The sequence below is a fragment of the Ictalurus furcatus genome, chromosome 29, assembly GCF_023375685.1.
Source record: "Ictalurus furcatus strain D&B chromosome 29, Billie_1.0, whole genome shotgun sequence".
NCBI classification, from domain to species: Eukaryota; Metazoa; Chordata; class Actinopteri; order Siluriformes; family Ictaluridae; genus Ictalurus; species Ictalurus furcatus.
Genome location: NC_071283.1, coordinates 8,068,249 through 8,093,415, shown reverse-complemented (window position 1 = coordinate 8,093,415; position 25,167 = coordinate 8,068,249). Strand labels below are relative to the sequence as shown.

The 25,167-nt window shown below is 39.5% G+C and overlaps 1 protein-coding gene across 1 annotated transcript in view; it reads right to left on the bottom strand.

Moving 5' to 3' along the window:
* Positions 1-23,450, bottom strand: part of LOC128604436 (Kv channel-interacting protein 2-like) — a 241,859-nt gene extending 218,409 nt beyond the window's left edge. Inside the window, exon 1 of the mRNA XM_053619564.1 lies at positions 23,026-23,450. Within this exon, the coding sequence (XP_053475539.1) occupies positions 23,026-23,098 (73 nt within the window). The 5' untranslated portion in view covers positions 23,099-23,450. The remainder of the gene's footprint in view (positions 1-23,025) is intronic.
* Between the last annotated feature and the right edge of the window lie 1,717 nt (positions 23,451-25,167).

The window sequence follows — 25,167 nt, the reverse complement described above, 5'->3', positions numbered from 1 at the left end:
TTCACTCATCACAGTTAGCTAGCTAGATTATTGCTAACAAAAGATGACCATAGAGGTCTCCGTGTTGTTTCACACTTTTTAGCTCAAATGCACTCAGGTCGAAAATTTAATTCCCAGCTCCAACTTCCCACTTCCAAGGTAAACGCAGTGGTAAAGGTTTGTTTACCTTTTTCTGTCATCATGTTTCAACCCAATGAATGAATGAATGAGGGGGTTTACATACGTGTTTTCAGCACTACATACACTAAGACAAAACCTGTGGCTTCAGTTCTGTTAAAAAAAAAAATCTAATAAAAATTGGCAACATTTCACCAAAATACATCAAAATGTTCAGATCAGTCAAATACTGCAACTCAGCAGGCTAGCAAGATCAAGGAGGAAACAGGTAATAAAGGTGCTTAGCAATTTTATATGCTTCTCTAACTACATATATTATTCAAAGGGAGATGGAGCTCCCAGCCAGGTGGTGCCATACTAACCCCATTAACTCCAACCATCTGTCCATTGCCAGGTTCTAACATCATCAAAGCAAGACCTCTGTTGGAGGACAGTTCTGTGCAACTCTCACTCATTACTCACAACTCAAACTAATCAAGTTACATCAGAAAGAATGATGCCCACGCAACGTCTATGAACAAAACACAACACCATACAAAAGTGCTATTCAACTAAAACTTGTGAAGTTTCAGTTACTGGAATTTCTGTCCAACAAGCAAATAACATGACTGAATGGATAGTAACAGTTACCTTTTAATGCTTAACCATTAATGATTAGTTCATGACTATATAAATAAGACAATTCAAACTGGTTATGTTTTGCACGAGTACTTCATAATACCACTTTTGTCTAGCACCATGGACTGAAATAAAGATGTGCATGTGTACCACTCAACCCTACTCCCACAGAAAGTTTGACCAATCCCATTCACAGCTATTATTTTTTGCTTTACATACCCGTGATATTTTCTAACAAACTTAGTTGGTTATATTTCACAAAATATATACAAAGGAGTTACTTTAAACCAGTGTGACAACCTGTACATTCCCATTTTAATGAACATGGCCTCTCTTTCTCTAACAAGTTTCCTATGTGACAGCCTGTATTAAATTAAAACCACCCACGCCCAATACACACCTCTACCACACGTACATTCCTGTCCATTCTGTTTACAGCTCATCAAAACTTCTCTTTCTGACCTCTCTAGCTCTATACAGTGGTGCTTAAAAGTTTGTGAACCCTTTAGCAATTTCTATATTTCTGCATAAATATGTAGAAAATTTTCACGTCCTAAAACTAGATAAAGAGAACCCAGTTAAGCAAATGATACAAAAATATACTTGGTCATTTATTTATTGAGGAAAATGAGCCAATATTACAAATCTGTAAGTGGCAAAAGTATGTGAACCTTTGCTTTCAGTATCTGGCGTGATCCCCTTGTGTAGCAATAACTGCAACTAAACATTTCTCCAAACATAACCCTTATCACTTAAACAAACAATTCTATTTTGGTCTTATCTGTTCACAAAATATTGTTCCAATAGCCTTCTGGCTTGTCCATGTGATCTTTAGCAAACTGCAGAAGGGCAGCAATGTTCTTTTTGGGGAGCATTGTTTTCTCCTTGAAACCCTGCCACGCACATCATTGTTGTTCAGTGTTCTCCTGATGGTGGACTCATGAACATTAACATTAGCCAGTGTGAGAGAGACCTTTGGTTGCTTAGAAGTTACCCTGGCTGCTTTGTGACCTTGCAGACTTTTCTCGTACCATGATACACCGCCACAAACGTGTGTTGTGAAGATCAGACCTTAAAAGATCCATGTTCTTCAAATAAAACAGGGCGCTCACTCACACCACACCTGTCATCCCACTGATTGAAAACACCTGACACTAATTTCACCTTCAAATTAAACTGCTAATCCTAGAGTTTCACATACTTTTGCCACTCACAGATATGTAATATTGGATAATTTGCCACAATAAATTACCAAGTATAATATTTTTGTCTCATTTGATTAATTTGGTCATTTTTGTCTACTTTTAGGACTAGTGTGAAATCTGATGATGTCTTGGGTCATATTTATGCAGATATACAATAAATTCTTAAGGGTTCACAAACTTTCAAGCACCACTGGAACTGACATAAATGCCAAAGTTTAAAATACTGGAGTCATTAAATTACAGCCAATTGTTTATAGCATACACTATCAACTCTGCTGGTGAAATACACTGCTGTGTCTGCAACGGGACCTCAGACCAGCAGTTGGCAATCCCTGCTTTACAATGTTATATTTTGGGAGTGTGAGAAAGAGAGAAAGCTATCCCCTGTTGAATAAAGTCATCTCTATGGCAGAATTAAGAGTATTGAGCGTTTCCTCTTGCTTGTGGTAAAGTCACCACCTGACAGCCAGCATTAATGTAATACCCGCCGGACTCATTAGCACTTTCTGGCTATTCTCTACCCACAACAGTATGAGAGAGAGAATCCAACAGAGCTTCTAAAACCAAGAGCCCAAATCCTGCACGTTATTCAGATTTATGATGGAGGGGCTCCTCAAACATACTCCCTCTAAAGCTGCCATGTAAAAGAGCTTAACGTGATGAGACGTGACATGATTCAAAGTCATCCCCAGTTTAGCATGGTTAAAGATGACTCATTCTGCTGGATGGAGCTCGAAAGTATAAGCAAAGGGGTGATTTTAGAAATGAAAGGAATAGACAGATATGTTCCAAAATATAACCTCAGTCTCTCACCCACCAACTGCACTACTTATCTAAGCAGTCCGTACATTCTGTCTGGTTAAAATACATGATTATGTGTCACTTTAATGTATTCATAGAATAAATGTCAGCCATTTTATTTTACATAATGGTCACACTACTTCCAAAATGTCACTTTATCTATGTCTACTAATCTAGACTAGTCTAGTTTTGGTCCAGGTCAATTAGTTCAATACTGCATTATTTTCAGAGCTAAAGTCTTTACTATGGTCCTTATGCTAATCACTCAGTCAGGCCTGCAAAAGATGGTTATGTAAGTCAATCTGTATTAAAAACTCATTACATAACAATATTTAATCTAATCCATTTTATTAGCATATGAAAAGCAGTATGTAGCACACTGCAGATCATGAAGTACATTGATATTCCATGTATGCCAAAGGCGCCATGAGGATGTGCAAAGTTTCAGAGCTATCTCCATGCTACATCCTACAACGCAACATTTCTCTGAATAAACTTATCAGAAGGCAAAATGGCATTAGCAATATGATTAAAGACAATGCTTATACAGCGATATGTTTCATCTAAATGTTACAAGTAGCCTAAAATACACCTGCTTCAATCAAACTGTGCAGGCTCTTTATTGGTACCTAGAATAACGAAGACTACAGCAGGGGGTGGAGCTTTTTCTTACAAAGCCCCACAGTTATGGAAGATCCTTCCAATTAGTGTTCAGAACTCAGAGTCAGTCTCAAGCTTTAAGACTAGGCTGAAACCCTATTTGTTTAGTCAAGCCTTTTGTTATTATTTTTCTCTTAGATAAGGAAGGAGATCTGTAGGGTTCATGGCCATATAAGGTATTGGTAAACTGGTATGTTTGGATGCTGTGGTCCCCCCACTCTCACACGTTCACTCAGGTTTGTCGACGGTGGAGTGGCTGGTCACTTTATGCACCCTGTGTTACCTTCTGGCTCGACCTTTTAGTTATGCTGTTATAGTTAGTCTTGCCGGAGTCCCTGCTTGCACTTTGCGCATCCTCTTAAAGCACTACAGGATAAGAGCATGCCTAATGATCTGTATTTTCCCTCTCTTAGTTAGTTACAGTTACATTTATATAGTGCTTTTCTAAACACTCAAAGCACTTTACATAGCACTTTACTCAAAGCACTGTCACTAGTGTGTAGCATCCATCTGGACAGCAGCCATAGTGCGCTAGAATGCCCACCATACTCCAGCTATTAATGGAGAGGAGAGAGTGATGTAGCCAATTCAGAGATGGGGATTATTAGGGGGGCCATGCTAGAGAAGGGCCAGTGGGGGAATTTCAACAAGGACACTGGGGTATACCCCTACTAGGACATTGAGAAGAGTCCTGGGATTTTAATGACCAAAGAGAGTCAGGACCTCGGTTTAACGTCTCATCCAAAAGAACATGCTGTTTTTACATTATGGTGTCCCCATCACTATACTGGGGCATAAGGCCCCACACAGACCACAGGGTGAGGACCCCCTGATGGACTAATACCACTTCCAGCAGCAACGTTTTCCCCAGTAGGTCTCACAACCAGGTACTGGCCAGGCTCAACCCTGCTTAGGTTCAGTGGGAAACCAGGTGAGAACTGCAGGAAGATCTCTCACTCTCTCTCAGTATCTGTCGGTCTGTCTGTCTGTCAAGCTACACGTATTAGTCCTACTACCTCAGGAGACGCCTGCATTCCGGTCCCACCCTGCTTCACTTGAGAATCACTCACTGCTGCTGAGGATGGCCCCAAATGGATAGCCTAAATTTTGCCATAAGGTTGTTGTGTAGGGTACCACACAGATACCCTAAAAATGATTGTGGATGTTCTCACTTGGACAGCCCAATGATTGCACTTGCTAAAAACAATGCTCCTATCTCATTCATTATACAGTGGATAACTTCACCTGTATATCATAAAGTTATAATAATCTGAAATGATCTGAAACGCTTATGCTTATTCTGAAGATCTTTCCAACACACTTAGCAGTGTAGTATACAGTTTTTAGAAACGTAACGATTTATATTCTCACTATCTGGTGTCACCCAGAAGATTATGGGTTCCCCTTTAGAGTCTGGTTCCTCTCACAGTTTCTTCATCATGTCAATTCAGGGAGTTTTTGCTTGCCTTTGTCATCTCTGGCTTACTTATTAGGTAACAATCTAAACCTAGACCTATAATCTGTAATCTAATACTATAAGATGCTTTGTGACAATATCCATTGTTAAAAACACTATATAATTAAAACTGGACTGAATTAATACGAGTATAACCTTAAAGATGATATGACTGTTGTGATGCAAGAGTGCTAAGACAGTAGGCTGACTCCTCAAACAGGACAAATTAGTTCATAAAAGAAAAGCTACATCAGGAACAGCAGCGAAGGCAGGAATTAATTTCATATATTATTTTATAGGGAGGGATTAGGGCAATATGCTAAATAATATCACAGTGGGATGTGTAAAATTTAATTGATAAGTGACATGTGCTTAACTAATTTTTGGAAAGGAATGGTGGAATTCCTAATTCTAACTAATTTTTTAGAAAGGAATGGTGGAATTTGTCATTTAAATATTTAAAGCATTATCTACTGCCAACCAACCTTTATGACACTTCTGGTTAAGAAAAAAAAAATTGTTTAAAATAACATGCTAGCAATAAACAGAAAATGACATCTTGCATTATAAAACCAGATCAATAATATTTCTCCTCCAGGAAACATTCAGCACTTCATCAGCCCTCAGCTCCATATCTCTAGCTGGCTTTGGAACAGAAACAGGAATAATGCATGATTCCAACTGGTTAGTCCTGCTTCTCACCAAGAAGCTTGTAGCCAGTAAAATGTGATTATGTATGCTTTCATTCAGCGTTTAGGGTTACATATGAGGAGGTTGTAATAATGACTGTTTTGACCTTTTATGAACATACACATAGTGCAAAACAAGTATCTGTGCAAGTTCTAACAACTTACACAGATACTTGTTTTGCACTATGTGTACGTTCATAAAAGGTCAAAACAGTCATTATTACAACCCCCTCATATGTAACCCTAAACAGGCTGTATATTATTTGTTGTGCTGCTTTTGTAGATGTGATCTGCTAAATAAAGTGAGGCAAAGGACAGTGTGGTATGTCCAGAGAACTTTGTTGTTATGGATTTAGGGTGGCACGCAACCTTCATTCTGGCTGCAGAAGCTTAACTGAATAGAGTCTGAAGGGCTGTGTTCAAGGGTGGGATACAGCCTGATAATTAGCTGTGTTCTCGGGGCGGCATGTAGCCATGCAACTCCTGTCGATATTCACAGCACCTTTTGCCTTTTTGCATTACAAGTCAAGGAAGACTAACTTGCAGTGGGGTGCCCTTAAGCATGGGTCATTGATTACTTCAACAGGTAACAGCACAGCAAAGGAGAGCACACTTCGGAGAGGACACACACACACGTACACACACAAAGGAAAGGTCCCAGGAGCGCCTTTCTATTCTCACTTTCTATTCAGAAGATATAGAAACCATATCATAGTAGAATGAATGTATTAACATACACTTTACAGCCAGAACTATTGTCTGAGCCGTGCTCTTATAGAAAATTTATCACCACCTCCTGTCCAGTCAGAATCGAGCATAAAACAGCAGTACACTGGTACAACTCCTAATTCATTCATTTTGGATAACCACTTTATCCTGGTCAAGGTCTAGAGCCTATCCCCAGAACACTGTGGATGAGGTGGGAATACACCTTTGACGGGATGCCAATCCATCCCATTAATTAATCTGTTCATAAAAGTATGTAATTAATATTACTTCATAAAATTAACACAAATTTATGGGCAAGCTTCATTTGGGAATAGTTTATCTTTCACCTAACACATCGCTAGCATTTTAGTACAGGCACTTCCTGCCAGATTGCAGTGCAATGATATGGTACACAGCTGCGTTGAAAAATAACTCAATCTAAAACCTGGTTAAGGAGCCAACCGAGGAGCCAGCTGTCATACAGCACATGTGCATTTTGTTACAGAAGTAGTTGTTGAGCTATAAATCTGCATCAGATGGTTAAAAAAAAAAAAAAATGTTTTTTGGACTAAACACTTAAAAGGAAATCTGTGGGCTTTTCTCAGAAGAATCATTTGAACTTAGATCATTATGACAATCAATGCTTTACAGTCCAACTAGCCTGGTTACTAATACTTGTAAAGTACTGCAAAACCAATATACAGTTTTGTGCTAAATCAAGTGAGAATAGAAAGGCGCTCCTGGGACCTTCCCTTTGTATGTGTACGTGTGTGTGTGTCCTCTCCGAAGTGTGCTCTGCTTTGCTGTGCTGTTACCTGTTGAAGTAATCAATGACCCACTTTTAAGGGCACCCCACTGCAAGTTAGTCTTCCTTGACTTGTAATGCAAAAAGGCAAAAGGTGCTGTGAATATCGACAGGAGTTGCATGGCTACATGCCGCCCCGAGAACACAGCTAATTATCAGGCTGTATCCCACCCTTGAACACAGCCCTTCAGACTCTATTCAGTTAAGCTTCTGCAGCCAGAATGAAGGTTGCGTGCCACAAAATCCATAACAGCAAAGTTCTCTGGACATACCGCACTGTCCTTTGCCTCACTTTATTTAGTAGCTCACATCTACAAAAGCAGCACAACAAACAATATACAGCCTGTTTGTTTCACTTCCTGCAATTGTGTCCAACCGCTCACTCACTGCAGTAGACTTTACTCGGAAGCAGACTGAAACCACTTCACAAAGTCTGGCTGTATTGGTCCACACACTACAGTTATATTTATATAGCGCTTTTCTAGACAAAATGGTTTACATTTTATGGGGGAAATCTCCTTAACCACCACCAGTGTGTAGCATCCACCTGGATGTTGCGACGGCAGCCATAGTGCACCAGAACGCCCACCACACACCAGCTATTAGTGGAGAGGACAGAGTGATGTAGCCTCCAATAAATGGAGATTATTAAGTGGACATGATAGAGAAGGGCCAATAGGGGAAAAGTCACTAGTGTGATTACTGTATTCTTACCTGCCTAAATAGCCTATACCAAGAGGGAAAACATCCCAGGGTTCAATTGGGCACATGACAAAAAGGTTTTTATACCACTGCATGGGTGAATTCTCCAAACTGACTGGTTAGAACGGGTGTATTTTTTTATGTAGTTCCAGCTGTGAAACAAATGATCTGTTCATTTTAATGCTTCTGTCATAATACTTTATCATTCACACGGACTTGTACAGTGGCCACGCCACATAATCTAAGACCAATAAATTAACCAGATTTAGCCTGGAGCCTATCCCAGACAACGAAGGGCACGAGGCGGGGGACACCCTGGACGGGGTGCCAACCCATCACAGGACACAATCGCACACACACACTCGCACACCCATTCACACACTACGGACAATTTGGAAATGCCAATCAGCCTACAACGCATGTCTTTGGACTGGGGGAAGAAACTGGAGTACCCGAAGGAAACCCCCGAAGCACACAGAGAACACGCAAACTCCGCACACAGGCGGGATTCGAACCACCAACCCTGGAGATGGTTTTGACTTTACTTAGCTATAACAAATCAATCAAATTAATAAGGAAAAGGTCAACTAATCGATGATCAAAATAATAGAGCTTTGATCATTTTGATCATTTCATTTTGATAATCGATTGGTTGACCTTTTCCTTATTAATTTGTTGACATTTGTTTTTTTAGATAAATGCTACGTATGTATAAGTGCTATATAAATAGACTTTCCTATAACCTACACAGAAATGAAAAAAACAAAGGAAATAACTTTATTAAATCTTTATACAGTGACAGCCCTAGAGATATTTATTTAACATTTATGGAAGGAGTCTTAAGTGTCAGCATTTTTTTTTTAATAGTCATGGCACTTTTCAAAGTTTCCCAGCACAGGAAAGTCTTCAGGACAGAGGAGTTCACATTTTTCTGAGACAACAATACCCTACATGCAGAACATCATAAAACATCATATAACTAATCACTGCTATATATCCAGCATGCTCTTAAAACGTGAAACCCATTTTAATGATATAAAACTTGGATGTAGTTATTCAAAAATACTCAGCCACCATCTGTCCCCAAAATGCTGTTTTTTAATTGTGCGTGGGCCCCGTTTTCACATGGAGCCCACCGATTCAGGAGTGTAGAGAACAGATACATACACCTTGAACAGTACATCCTGTTGCTGTCTGTCTAGAAACACCCTGTAATATCAGTTACCTGTCAGTGATTATAGCAGCTTTTCTTGAGAACTTTCAGATACAGCAACAGAGCTGCAATTAACTTCATGCCAAAGCAGAAGTCATCACAACCTTTTTCTTAGTAGTTCACCAGTTTGGACTCTATCAGTCAAAGAAAATCCTGTCACACTAATGAAAACTGAGTCTGCTAATGAGTAATCGTCTGCCAACGAATGTGATTTGTTTGCCAGAGCGACTATAAACAGTCTGTGAAAAGACTGCATTTCTGCACATCCATATGTTTCACTCTTCTTTTCATTTCCTGTTCCTGTTAAAGCGCAAACTAAGCTCAGGCTGTGCGGATGTACTCAGGGATGACTATACTTACTTACTTAAATGCACTTTAAAGAAATAGTTCAATAATAAATGAACAATGAAAAAATGGACAGCTCATTATTACAGTGAGACATTCGATCATTTGATTTGCTAAACTATCAAATTCCACCAAGATTGCTGAATAATATAGACACTTTGGTAAACATTTCATTGCTGCAATTGAAATTTTTTAATTTTACTTCCCGTATAGTCTGAAAGCATCTCAGAATGCACAACATGTCAAACCTTGAGGCGTATGAGATACAACAGCAGAAGACCACACTGGGTTTACTGGAAATCTTAGGCTCCATCAGGCACAGGTTCACCAAAACTAGACAGCTGAAGATTAACAAAAGACCATGTGACATTTCTCCCAGTCTTCAGCTGTCCTTCCTCCAGGAATCTACATACTCATTAATTTCCTTTAGTGCTAGCTAACTAGCTGGCTATAGGTTATTCCATTTTGTTCGCCAACACTTTTTAGCAAGGTTCAAGATTCCAGGAAACCGCAACATGGGACTCAGAAAGACACTGGAGCTTGTATAGTTGCTAATATACTTAACATTTGTCCATAGCTGCTTACTTAATGGACTACAGAACTAATTAACTATGTATGATTTTAAAGGAATACATCACTTAAAAATGAATAACAAATAACTGCTATTAGTAGCTAGCTATCCACTGGCTTGTTATTAGTGCAAAAATCCTACAGGAAAGAGTCACATGCTTTAGGCTATTTATATAAAAATGCATCTGAGCACAAGCCTGGAATAAAAGATACACAAAAAGATCTGAACCACTGTCTTTGTGGAATTGGCAAAGAAATAGTACAGTGTGATTCCTCAGATTTGCAAAAATAGACCAAACTGTCAAACAGTGACACCTCCACTGGTGCCATCAGTCACTTTACACTAGTGTGGTATTTTTCCGTAAGGTGTATCACTCAATAACTCAATCACACACACACACACACACACACACACACACACACACACACACACACACACACTACTCACAGTGACTAAAACAGATTCACTCTTATGGAACAAATATATTTTGGTTTATTAAAAAACACCATGCGATATATTTACTACTTTACTGCATGTCAATATACTTCCCCAAATAAATATATTGTTTATTCAGCGTGTCCCACAGGCCTGAAATATACTTGCGGTGGTAGCCAGTGGAAAAGGCTGCCATTACTTGCCAATGGTCTACTGCATGTCACAAACAACAAATAATGCCTGACTTAACACAATATTTTGATTTATTGAATATTTCTATTGATTTCACATAATATATTTCACAGATCCAACCACCCCCAACCCTCCTCTCCTCCTAGCCACATGGGAAGAGTAAGACAAAGTAAAGCTTAGTTAGAGTTAGTAGTCTGTCTTTCTAACTGCCATAGCCCCAAAATAGCAAAGTTGCCACTTTCTTTCATAGAATTCTGTTATGTAGCCACACGTGACATCCAGACAAATATACTGCATATATCGTGGCCACGAATTAAGAATTCGTACCAATTAGTACAACATAGCCACAATTTACTAAAACGAGGGAACAAATTCTTAATTCATTGACACAATATTTTTTCCCCCGCATGTCATGTGCGGGTCTCTATACTACCAACAATTACACAATAAGAAGAAAATAATGAGTTGCTTTACCTGGTCTTTGCTCATAGTGTCCAGCTTTTCCACGGATTCTGACGTAAAACCGAAGAACGTCTCTCTGTGGTTTTCTGCAGCGCATGTGCAATTGTCAGGAGAGGAGACCATTCTCAACATAGCAGAGTGAACAGGCACGGAAGGGGTAGAGCGATGGGAGATTATCCACTAGTTAATCGATCACAAATGCTGTCTTTATCTCAGACGGATAAGAAAAAATAATTTAATAAAAATGCAAAAATGGGTTGCCAGATATACTTCGGCGGTCGTTAATATACCTGAGTGGGCCGCCCAAGTAAAGTTTATGTGTTGGAAGCACTGTTATTGTTAATATTTTGCAATGCATATCCCCCTGTAGAAATAAATTCATACTGCCAAGATAACAAAATATATAGTCAACATATTTATCTTTATAAAACAAAAATATATTAATTATGTGACATCTATGAAAAATGGTCTTTATAGTTCACATGCACATCTGTTTATTGTAAAATATATCTTATTACACACTGTATTACACCATCATGTACTGTATATTGAATGTTAATATACTGTTGTGGTGTTCCCTAAGGAACGCTACTATGATATTATATTAACATTGTGTGAAAAATACACTTGAAACATTAGTGGCTTGTGGGTATTAGTACCAACGTCAAGAAGCTCTTTGTGTTCGGTTCATGGAAAAACAGTACTAGTGGACAGATATAGACAAACGTGAATAGTGTGTACACATGTTCCAGAAAAAAAAACATAAAAACATTGTTTTGTGCTCCATAAAATTGTACAGCTGATGTTTTACTAAATTCCAAGCATTGGAAAGGCAGAGACCCAAGACCCAACTGATCCTAAAGTGCCACCAAATCACACCAGCCCAGTGCTGCTATTTTCTTTAGAAATGCTATACAAAAAACATCAATTATAAATGTCATGCTACTTTGAAAGACAGATCCTATTTTTTCTTAATACAGATCCTTATTTGACCCAGTGTAGTCAGTGTAGACATGAAATTTGCAAGAAACTATTTTTATGGGTATATTCACATCCATTCTTCTTCTTTTCATAACTCAGGAAACATACATAATGTAATATTAAATGCATCATTAGCATTGTCACAATTGTCACTCCTTGACAAATTGCCCGCAATTAATCCAATTATAAATGCTCGGCATAACCTTTAAAACATTAGTTTCCATCATTTATTTATTTACAATGCTTAGAAATTACTTTGCTTTAATAATCTGTCAAAGTTAACTTCTGAATTTGCCACGTGTAGAGTCACAGCTGTTAAAGCACAGTGTGTAAAAGGAACAGGAAGCCATTTCACATGATAAATTGTTCACCAGACACAGCAAACCAGAAGAAAGTGTCTGATCTATTTATATAATTTCTTTGCATAGGTAAATATATGTACATACTGTTTTGATATTATTTTTAGGGGTGTAACGATTCAAAAAGTTTGACATGATGCAATACTCTGTATCGTTACTCTAATTGATTTTTATTTATTTATTTATTAAGACAGGAATGGGGAAAAAAATTCCAAATCGAGATGTGCTAAGTTGGTCGACTCTTACCCAAAACCACTGCATGCTGTATTACAAGCAAAATGGGTTCAGCAAAATATTAGTTATACAGGTGATAGGGGTTATATGGCACACTTAGGCAACCAGGATTTGACCATGGATTTATATCCACTGTAGGTCGTATGTCATTTCTTACATTTTTAACAATAGGCTTTGTTTACTTTAATGACCATACCATACAATGTAATGCAAAGAATCACAGATGCAAATGCAAGTAAAAGCGTTGTTGTGATGCACCAAGCCAGTGGTTCGGGTTCCCATGTCAGCAATAATCAGCAGCCATTCAATCCGTTCCCATCACGCTGGTGAAATGAATGTTTACGCCTTCATTTGAAGTGTCTTCTGAATCTCAGCAGTACCTGCTTTCTCAACTGTTACAAGATGAAATTCCCAGCAGGCTCTCGAAACAAAGTGCTACGATGATCGCCAGTTTTTCCCAAAGCGCTGTTGTGGGATTACACCATTAAACATGCCTGTAGGGAATTGCAAATGATGAGAGTGGTGGGATAAAATGTCAGTCAATGAGAGTGCACTTAGTATGACTGGGAGACAGGATGATGCAACTGGGTAGCACCAACGTCTAACCTCATGATCAGTGATAGACAAGGATATCATTCTCATGGGTGGACAAATTATAACTTGGAGACTAACCGACTAAAAATAGGAGCTAAAACGATGTGTTAAAGTATGGCGAGTCAGTTGGCCAGATAAGTGCACTGATACAGACACAAACAAGTCTGACGTCTGAGGTAGCGTATTGTATTTACATAAAAGAACTGATGCTGTGAGATGATTGTGTTATGCTAGCTGGAAGGTTATATGACAGCTACCTGTGTGTTCCTGTAACTGACATTATTATTATTATTATTACTACTACTATTAGGGGGCCAAGCACCAAAGGTGCATAAGCACCCTATTATTATTCTACCTTTTCTTCTTCTTCTGGCTAGGGTGTCTATGGCAATGATCTAGTAAAAAGTTGTGAAATTTGGCACACTGATTGGGGAGTGTGTCAATGCTCTAGCACCACCACTGGCTCAAATTTGGGCCTCATATGGATGTGCATCTATGGTCATAGCTTTTGAACCACGTGTCCAGAATTAGATTTTCTGCCATCTTGTATTTTCTCAATAACATTTTTTTTGCTACTCATCCTACACATTTTGTCCAATCATCATCAAATTTGGCACACATCATCTTCAAAATATGCCTCACAAAAGTTATGAAAAGAATTTTGAATACTCCAAACACTTTGCCCGTAAAGGGCCAACAAATCCAAACAGGAAGTGAGTCTGTAACGACTGTAACGACGGACACAAAACTTGGTAGATATCTTCAGGACCATGACCTGAGGCTATGCAACACATTTTGTGCCTCTGATATTCAAAACCATTCTCTGGCAAATGCAGGAAACTACAAATCATTCATGATTCAATTTTGCCTACAGTTATAGCTCTGTTTCCTGTGATTGCTTATGCAGCGCATCTATGAATGCGTGGCTCACTGGGTGCTCGGTCCCCGAAAATGCCGCTTGCAGCTTTAATTATTATTGTTGTTACTATTACTTCTGCCTCTATTAGTTAGCAAGTAAACATCTTTAAGTATGTTTGATAAAATCTTTGAAGAAACCTCAGGCAAGAATAAAAGTTTTCCTACATCACACAGCTTTAAAATACATTAGCAAAATGTACATATTAATATAATGTACATTTGTAATTACATTTTATAGAATATTTCAGTTTATCACAGTATTTCTGATGTGTAAAGGCAACTATTAGATTTCAGGCAAGAAGGAAGGCTTTCACTCTACCCTGGCTTCTTTTCTCCGGTCTCTATCATGAAATATTAGCAGCGACATGAATTATGAAAGGCTGAAAGCTAAAATTTGCATGGGAAGAGCAAAGAGACAACTTCTCCTCAGTTTGGCTTGTTCAAAAGAACTTTCAAAGGAACTTTTTTCCTGCGCATATTTTCATGGCTGAATGCACCATGACATCATGCACTGAATTCATTTTGTGGATGAAATTAAATTGACCCGACGCCTTGAACAGGGAGGACATGCAAGCACAAACACCACCAAAAGTGTTTCTGTGGGTCGGCTGGTGTAAACAAAAAAAAAAGGAAAATCCGACATGTAAAACTTCTAAGCTTTTCTATATGGCTCAGTTAACCTTTTCTCTCTAATTGTGTGCAAAAACAAGAAACTATATAAATTATGTGCTGAAAGACTGGTCCAGGGTCTTAACTTCGCTTTGTAATCTTGATCTTGTGGCACTAAGTGTTCTAAACACCAACAGGAGAAGGAGGAAATAAACTGACCGTGAACGAGCTATTTCTAGAGTGCTGTTCAAATCAAAGAGCGGGGATTTTCAAGGCAGCAATCACCCACGCTACCTTAAAGCAACACAGGTCAGTCCTGTCACATGTGCACAGCTTGCACCCGAAGTCTCTGAAGAGGTAGATCTGAGTCATGCTAGCCTCTCCCACACACACACACTTTCACACTGTCAGCCCACATCGCTGAGACACTGTACTGTGAACGAGAAACTCAAATCTGAAGTTTCTATGCCAGAACTCCAAATGAGCCCCTATCATCATGAGTGGGTTTCACAAGCACCTTCAGTGCATAAAATGTTACTTATCTAATCGCTGCTATTTTCAGAACTTGTTGAAAAGAATAAGAAGTTACTCAGATGATTCGAGCTCTGAGGAGCAGGCAGACATTTCTAATGGCTCATTAGAAGATGACTGACTTCATCTTCAACTCCATTTCACTACATCATTCATCATTCGAGCATCTGCTAGATGCCAGTCTTGACTAACATGTCTAAGAATTGTGAAATGGAGACAAGCATGCTTGGATCAGGTGCAAGCATAAAAACCATTAGTGATACATCATCAGTGATGGGTAAGTTACTCAATAAAAGTAATCCACTTCAGATTACTAATTAATACTTTAAAATGTATATCTGATTACATTACTGATTACTGCATGTAAAAAGTAATCAGATTATTAATTATTACTTTAAAATTTATATCTGATAACATTACTGCATGTAAAAAGTCATCAGATTACTAATTACTTTACTTTCAAGTTACTTTCAAAACCTATCAAACCTACAAAAATGCACTACAAAGTGAAACTCATAGTTCTTTCAGTAATTTTAGCTTGCGTCAATGTATGACATGATTAGAAAAAATTGGATTTATCATAAAACATGCCTCGGGTGTTGTCACTGTTTGCAGGACTACCAGACTGATAATATATAAAACTTCTCTAACTAGGCTAGTTTGGTATCGCTAGCCAAGGGGAGGCACAACTAAGCCTATCACTGTATGGGTTTAGCTGCTGCAGTGCCATGCAAAGTACATTATCATTCCTTATGCTCTGCTCATATCACGTTCACGTAAACTGGAACTCAATATAGACATTTATACACCTTGTTTTCGTGCTCAGCATCAGAGGATGTTACTGTTTCAGTTTCAACCCATTTATCCATTTTTCCTTACACTGACTGTGAGCTAGCGTTTGGCAGAATTGAGAGACTGTCAGTCAACAAGACAGGAGTGTTTCCATGTATTTTCTTGTATACCCTGTCTGATTGGTCTCGCCTCCGTTCACTGAAGATATAAAATTACAACACCGCCATCTTCTTTTGTCGACGCTCAGTTATGTAGTGACAAACTGCTCCAAGTGGAGAATTATTCGGGGCTAAAGAAAAAATCTTCAGGGCTACAGCTCCCAATTCCCAGGTCAGGTTACACCACTGGCAGCTACGCAAAAACGTGATTTATTTTTAAAAATGCATTTTACTTAATATTGTTTTCTTAACAGTAAATTTATAATGTGAGTAACAATTTTATTGACAACAGTAACTGTAATGCAATGACAAGTTTTAAATGTAATGCCTTACATTACTGCATTACCAGAAAAAGTAATTAGAATACAGTTATACCCAACTCTGTGTACCATAAGGTTAGTTTGCAAGTGACTTCAATATACTTGTGCACATATTTATCTGTCAATCATTATTTATGCGTTTTTTCCAAGTATTCACCTAGAATGACAGCTTTACTTAATGTCAGCTCAATATTTCAGTCTGTAATCCTGCTGTAGAAGCACACGATCTGACGTCTGTTCAAATTAAACTTCTAACTTCCAGACAGCGTAGGAGTATCTCATTGGATTAATGAACTATAGGCCATCACAGAGACAATGCTGTCAGTACAAATATTTGCAGGTTATATTTAGTAAACCAGTCAATAAAACGTTTTATGCTCAAGAGCAGTGAAAAACGAAGAGGAGCGGTACTGTGTGCGTTTTCGCTTCCGGAGGAAAACAGGATTAATCTGCAAAATCTGAGGTACAAATCTGAGTGGTGTCTGAGTGGTTATACACCTCAGTGTAACTTGCACACCATAACAGTGCTGCTCTCTCCATCAAAATACTGCAGGCATGGCTTTTCTTTTCCACAGTTTTTTTTTTTCCACTGACAATGTGAATGCTAGGCATAACGAAAACACAAGCAGTGATTACTACCTGCAAAATAACCCAGTACAATCAGGTCAAAATTATCCTTATCAAAGTTTATAAACAGATTTTATGATGCATAGATTATTCCTGGAGAAAAAAAAAATGAACAAAGAAATGAAGAGGACCGAGTACATTGAATGAAAAAGACAAAAATAAAAATATGACAAAATATTTATCCAAGTCTTGTCAGAGGACTATTTGCTTGCTCTTTCCCCTCACTGTCCTCCAAAGGAATGTCAGCAGCTCTGCAGAGTCTCACCCTGTTGTTCCTCAGCACAATACTCAAGGCAGATGTATGAACCGGACACCCCCTCCTTGTCCCTCTGTTGTTTCTTTATCGTTTTTCCTCCAAAAGAGACCATGATTTGATTGATATATATGATGAATATATGATCTAGGACATCCTTGATCACTCGATCGATTACATTACATCTAAGACCATATTAATTTGCATTGAACTGTGTGTTTGACAGTAATGTCTCCCCTTTGGCTGCTGACAAGATAGGCCTTGATCACGACATCCACATGAAAACATGTCATCTCGTTGAAGCTTTGGTGCCTGAGGCCGATTAACAGAAAATATTATAGACTGGCGAATACAGAACAGGCAAACAAAGCTCTTTCACACCATTTTTTTTCTTTCGCGTTCACATTTTGCCAGGATACTTGAGCCCTAACTAGAATTGATTCAGGTTTGTTTGTTTGTTTTTTTATGAGAAGAACTAGTAATAACAGGTTCCAAACCGTGGCTTGATTGCACAATCCTATACGACAGGTTTGGAAATTAGCAGCAAAAAGTTTCCTGTTTTTTATTATTGCCTTTTTTTTGGCCAACATTGAAGCAGTGAAGAACCGATAAGCTAATCATAATTCTCCAGTCCTATGAACGCCTGGTTTTAATATTTCGATAGGGCATTCCATCTCCTCTGGTGACCATAATAACCTGTTCTCCACCATCATGAAATGTGAAAAAGGAAGTAACATGACAGGTTGAACCAATCATGCCACACGGCATGCAGAACTGAGAGCAGATCGCTTTCACAAACAATGCAGATGGCAACAGAGTTTGGTGGAAGCGTGCCCCAGACCACCATTTTCAAGAGGACCAGGGATTAGTTCTCTGGACTGCTCCGAGGCTCAAAAACAGCTTTCAAACTCTGATGAACGTATGGAATTCTTGGGGCAAATAGCCTGTGTCCATAAAAAATGCAACTGTGCATTTTTCCTTCACACACACACACACTATATGATCAAAAGTATGTGGTCATCACACCCATATTTGTGCTAAAACTATTCCCCAAACTATTGCCACAAAGTTTAATGAACACAATTGTCTAGAATTTATGTGCATGCTTTATCATTATGAATGGTGCTAAGGGGCCTAGCCTTAACAATGCCCATGTGCACAAAGCATGGTCCATAGCATGGGTTGCCCAGGGTGGGTTGGAAGAACTCAAGTGGTCTGCACAGAGCCCTGACCTCAACCCTAATGAACACCTTTGGGATAAATTGAAACACTGTGTTTGTTCCCCACAGTCTCGCTCTAAAATCTAGTGGAAAGCCTTCCCAAAAGAGTAAAAGTTATTATAACAGTAAAGGGGGCTCTAAATGTATAGTATAATGGGATGCTCAAGAAACACATGGGTGTGATTGGCCTGGTGTCCACAGGCTTTTGACAGTATAACGTAGTTTGACATATAAACAGGTATACAAGTCACGAAATAATATCAGGTCTAAAATTACTACAGCACAAAAAATGAATCAACTGAAGTGCTGTAAAATAATCCAACGCAAGTTAGAGGATTCACAAGTGCTTTATGTTTTATCAGGTCCCAACATAACATCGAATGATTAACCCTGTTATTGGCAAATATGATGCGGCTGCATAACATAATACTGGTAATAGTGGTCAAGCTTTTAAAAGCCCTTTAGCAATTTGGGAACTACGCCCAGTGGAAGTCTGTGAGGGGTTTAATACCATCTATAAAAACCAAAAAAATATATATACATTATACATAACTCTGAATGCTGAATAAAACGTTTTGAAACTTTGAATCTAGCGCATTCCTTTAATGATAGCAAACAAAGCTGGGACGGCCTCCTTATATGCTGAGTTCTCCCATTCAAACGAGCTGTTAGAAAAGTGCAGTAAAACTCATCGTAAACGAAGACATTGTTACACACAGTGGATCCAATACTGATGAGAAAAGAAAGAGTAATCGCCAACAAGGGATGCTCAGAGAATACAGCACTTGTTATAATAAGATGAACCCTTTCAGGAAAGGCTAAATACTTTATTATGCTCTGAGGGCTAACCAAGAGAGCTGGTGAAGTGTCAGAGACCCCATTTGTCTCCCAATTTAGTCACTGCTAGTTATCTCCTTTCACAAAACAGCTTGCATTCTGGGAAGTTAAACTATGAAACCTGCATCATGAGCCATGTGAAGCCATCTTAATGAACTGCTGCTCATGTAACATTAGTGGACAGTTGAACAAGTATGAAAGACAGTATTACCTGTATTCTGCTGGAAACATTACCTCACAGACACCCACGATTGGCTAGTATCATTCTGATGCACAGAGATGAAATGCCATCCTTGCCACCCAGAGTGCAGGGACAATTTTGTAACAACAGGATTATCACTTTATCATTGTGCCACTTGGACACCAAGGTAAGGACTCTTACTATGGATGAACTATGAACCCAAGTGTCAGACAGTGGAAGGGGAAGATGGCTCTTCTACATGCTCAGTTTGAACCAGCACCATGAAGGCATACTCCTATAATGAACCCCAGATTCAACAGCATGTTAGTGCCTGCTGCCTCAACCTACTTCCCCTGCCTACCAGAGCCAGCATCCTCCACAACAGCTTATCAATCACCATTGCACATAATACCTGCTTTGTCATTAACCCCAGATAACCCTGTTCTGTCCTCCAAAGACCCTGTTCTGAAACCTACTACACCAGCAACTATCTCCCAGAGGTATGTCAACATTTTTAGCTGCGAGTCTCAGCCTTCAGCTCAGTTCAGATGTATGAAATTGCCATCCCCTCTTTGTTCGCTCTCTTTCATCTTGTCTGTCTTGTTTTCTTTTTTATCTTTCCTCCAAAAGAGAACATAATTTTATGTATAAATATGAAAAACCCAAGTGCCTGATGGTGGAATGTGACACGGCTCTTTGGTATGCACAGTCCAGGCCAGAACCAATAAGGAGGGTTTACCTTGTAGACTCCAACCAGTGGATTACTTTGGATTGGGTTTTTCCCTTATCTGCTAAATTTTGTCATGACCCCCCTACTAAAGACCAAGTTAGTGCCAGGTGCCGCAAACTATTGCCCCAGCCTATTCGTGTGGAGCCTCAGTCTGTGGTCCTGGCCACTCTGCTCTGGCACTGCCTACTAATGGACCTGCATCTCTCACAGCAGCTTGTTATTGACTTTTCTCCTTAACACCCTTTATCATTAACCCAGGTAACACTGCTCTGTCCTCCAAAGACCCTATCCACTTGTTGAGATGCAAATAACTATCTCAGCAAATGAACACAGTCTGTTTGAGAAATGCATTGTGGACCCCCATGGCCTTGTCTTAGAGGCAAGTAAGATATTATTGGCTCATTGTTCACCTGACTAGGTGGGGTGCTCTTGTGGTGTATTCCTTTTACAACCACCCTTATGACCCTGCAGTCTCAGCCTATGTTCCTGATGGCCCTGATGTGCTGACATGCACCACAGGGTCAGCCCGGTTACATTCACAATTTGTTGTTTGATTGTACATCTCATGCCTCTAGTGAGGGCAGGTTCACTCCGACTCAGACATTTTGACCCTTATTGCCATCCACTCAACACCAGCGGTTCTTGTCTCCAAGGAATCTGTTGCTATGGTTCATGAGTTTCACCTGTGTCTTGGAATGTAATCCAAGCCAGTGATATACTCCTTTATGTCACCACTCTCTGCAAAGTCTTGTATGTGTTAATGTGGTTCTCATCCTTTTTGTCTTGTTAGTCTTTATCCAGTCACTTGTTTTTATTGTCCCTTCTGTTCTCTGTGTTGTCGCCTTGTCTGAAATAAACCGCAAATGATTCCATGCAACTCTTTCATAACCTAGCCTTTATAGACCATCTGAATATGTAACTGCTTTTTTTTTCCAGAAAAATTTACTGTCTCTGTTAATGTGGCTCCATTTTAATCTGATTATTAACCTGTTCTCAGCATGTACTGTAACTGTCCAGGTAGTGTGAATGTATCCACAATTGTCCAAACACAATGGCCCGGTCTGAAGGTGTACTCCAGAGTTTTCATTTTTCTACCGCAGAGCTTTGATACTACTTCCAGTATCTATTATTGCTATGGTTGAAGTTATTAAAAAAAAAATTCTAAAAATGAATAAAATCATAATGTCCTGACACGACTTCTTTACCTGTAAAACTGAATTACAAACAAAGTCTACATATAAAAATGTAATGGAATAATATATCAGGGAAACCACTGTGAATGTGATGACAAGAGAAAGTGTCTGAAGAACTGATGAATAACTATGCCCAATCTAATTATAGATAGTAAATCAGATGCAGTCACACAAACACCCATTCTCAAGTAAAACGTGGCAGAATGGCGGATTGCTTCAGGCAAATAAAGATAATAAGGACATGTGTAGCATGTTATAGGCTGACAATCCCATGCCATGAATGCTTTTGTTACCGTGGAACTGTCATGGTGTCAATCGTTAAGTTCTTCATAGATAAATAAATGGTAGTAGATAAAACGGTGAGCTCACACCATTCTGCTCACACCGGTAACAAGAATATTATATAATAAAATAGAACAAACATAGAAAACAATCAAGTGATCTGCTGGAAATGACAGTTCTGGCACACTTAAACCAGGCTCTGAGGAACACCGTAATGTAGATAGTTACAGATTCAACAGACTGCATAAAGTTTCCTTAATAATCCTGATGTGTCAACAATCTGGACAATTTTGCGTCGTTTTGTAGAAGTTGCATCATGATTACATGGTCAAGACGCCTTCCGAATATCCTCATCTGGAGAACATTTCAAGACCATATTCCTGCTATTATAGAACCGTTTACAAGATGTACGAAAAACACAGGACCAAACGTGTACACTGTTGCACATCATCTCAAACACCATTTCAAAACAAAACATCTTGTCTGTAATATTCATAGATGTACCTGTAACATTATCTAGTCACCCTAAATCAGACACGAGGACATCAGTTGTTAGAAGGGAACATTAAGTTCCCTATCCCCTGATTTGTTACAATATAATCTCAAAAAGACTCCCAATAATGCTTTGCAAAATTCTGCAAGGTTACAAAATCTTTCCATTCACTCCACCCTCTCAATTCGTTCACTGTTTTGAAGTAGCAAGAATACAACATCCTTCAATTACTCTAGACTACAGTGTTTTGCACTTGATTTTATTCACCTCCCTTTTTTAAAAAAAAAATTACCCAGGGTATGCTGTTCTTGCATTCATGTTTCCCAGACTAGATCACTTAAAAATCCCTCCATTCACTCCATCCTCTGGAATGCCACCCATATATTCTGGTGTGGAATGATCTACCTCAGTTAATGCTTAAATGATTGCCACTTCATATAGAAGTAACCCGAATCTTCCATGGTGTATGCCGAGGTTCCTGCGCGACAAACATTTTACCAGGTGTAAGAACCATCACTCTGGGGTATGAAGCCAGGTCAGCAAAGAGGAAAGCCATTCAATAAAAACACATCCACATAGGACTGAGCATGCTGGCGTGCCAAATGCGCACGAACAACAAAACATGCAGTTCATTGTGCAAAATGTTTTGCAAAAGATTTGGACAAATAAATGTGGTCCTCTTTTTTGGCAAACTGCATGTTTTATTGTTTTGCAAAACAAAGTTTCAAACTTACCAGTGAGCTGGTCGTAGGATCCATCGAGTTCTCTGGAGTCGGACAAGCTTTGCTCCCTGTTTTTTGTCTTCATTCTAATTTCTACTCAAACTCAAAAGAACTAAATCGATCACTCGGTCCAATTAATGCGTTTAAAAAACTTTACAGGCTTCCCAAAAAGCGAAGCGTGAGTTAATTTGTCTCGCGCGCTCTCCAGGTTGGTCTCGCGACTTGGTTATGTGTGAGGCGCAGAATGGCCGCGAGCTCTCCACCTCACTCTCTCTTTCTCTCTCTCTCTCTCTTTCTCTCTCACGCTCGCTCTCGCTCTCTCTCTCTCCTTCTCCCAGGCTCTTTTAGCGCGAAACCTAGTAGAACCGCCGAATATAATCCTCCAGTTCAGGCCGTGGCCACATATTTCTCGCGCCAAGGTACAGAACAGAAACGCCTGTTATAAAAACAGCTCGTGCCTTGTCTCCAAGCACCGCGAGCAGAGTTCTGGGAGCTGCGCGCGCTGCTTGTGCTCGGCATGTGGCTCGCGCGCCTGGAAATACCTATAGTGTAAATACAAGCGCGGATATTTTTTTTAAGCCATATAGACCTACTTACATATGTTTTAACATCCAAGTGTGTATTTTTTAACGTAATATTTCTGTCAGATTGTGTGGGTATAGTATATACTCTGTGTGAAAATAATATTTATTTAGGCCTATGTGTATGTATAGACTTATGTTTTATCTGTCTTGTGCACGTATATTAGCTGAATCATTTTATGTTCATGTAAATGCAGTCATTTCTACAGAATGGTCAGATCATGTTTTAAAAAATGTCTCATCCATCCATCCATCATACTGCTTTATCCTTTTCAGGGTCACGGTGAACCTATCCCAGGGAGCATCGGGCACAAGGCGGGGTACACCCTGGACAGGGTGCCAGTCCATCACAGGGCACAGTCGCATACACATTCACACACTTTAGACAATCAGCCTACCATGCATGTATTTGGATTGGGGAGGAAACCGGAGTACCCAGAGGAAACCCCCGCAGCACGAGGAGAACATGCAAATTCCGCACACACAGGGCCACGGTGGGAATCGAACCCCAACCCTGGAGGTGTGAGACGAACGTGCTAACCACTAATGAGTATACACACTATGAGTATATATACACACATACATACACACATACACACACACACACACACACACACACACACACACACACACACACACACACACACAGATAAGCAATTTGGAGTCATTAATCCACCTACTGCCATGTGGGAGATGGAAGGAAACAACAGAACCCAGATCAAATGAAAAAGCTGAAATTCCATACAGACAGTAACCAAAGCTCAGGATCAGACTATGAGACAGCAAAGCTACCTGCTGCACCACCGTGCTGCCCTCTTAGGACAGTGATCAGGAACCTATGGCTCGCCAACCACATGAGGCTCTTTGACGAAAATCATATGGCTCGCCTGGTATCTCACTCACTGGCAAAGCCAGAGCGCTGTCCAGGGTGGCACTGGACACCTCTGACATCTGATTGGCCACCTGGGTGCCACCCCAACATTTTATTCGCTACTGGCAGTTGCTGATGCTGAGTGACACATCATTTCACCTCTTGTCGAAAGAAGAGTTTGTTTGTTTTTGACGTTCACCGGCAGCACGTGCAGTTTTGAAATCAAAGACGACCCGAGGACGAGAGAATATGCTTGCATGATACTGTAGAATAAGAAAATATCATATTTGAAGTAAGTTTTTAAGGTTGAGCATCAGGTTTGTTTGCTGAATAACTTTTATGGGACGCTGTGTGAGATAATAAGGCTCCAACAGGCTACCTGTAATACGTATCAATGAGGTGATACAAGCATGGCTCCGTTTAGTTCCTTTTATTAAACAACATCCAACAGCCTTTATGAACATCTGTGCTCCCACAGCTTCATCTCTGTATCTCCTCCCATTCACCAAAGCACTGTCCCTATTAGATCCACATCTCACTAACTGTATACACTACTACTGTGCTACTGTATTACCAAATACACCATACATATCCCTATGCTACCATTACACTACCAGTTCATCAGATTAGAGAGATCGGTTTGCAATTTAGCATAACAATCCTTACGCTTACATCTGTGCTAGTAATACACGCATATACCGT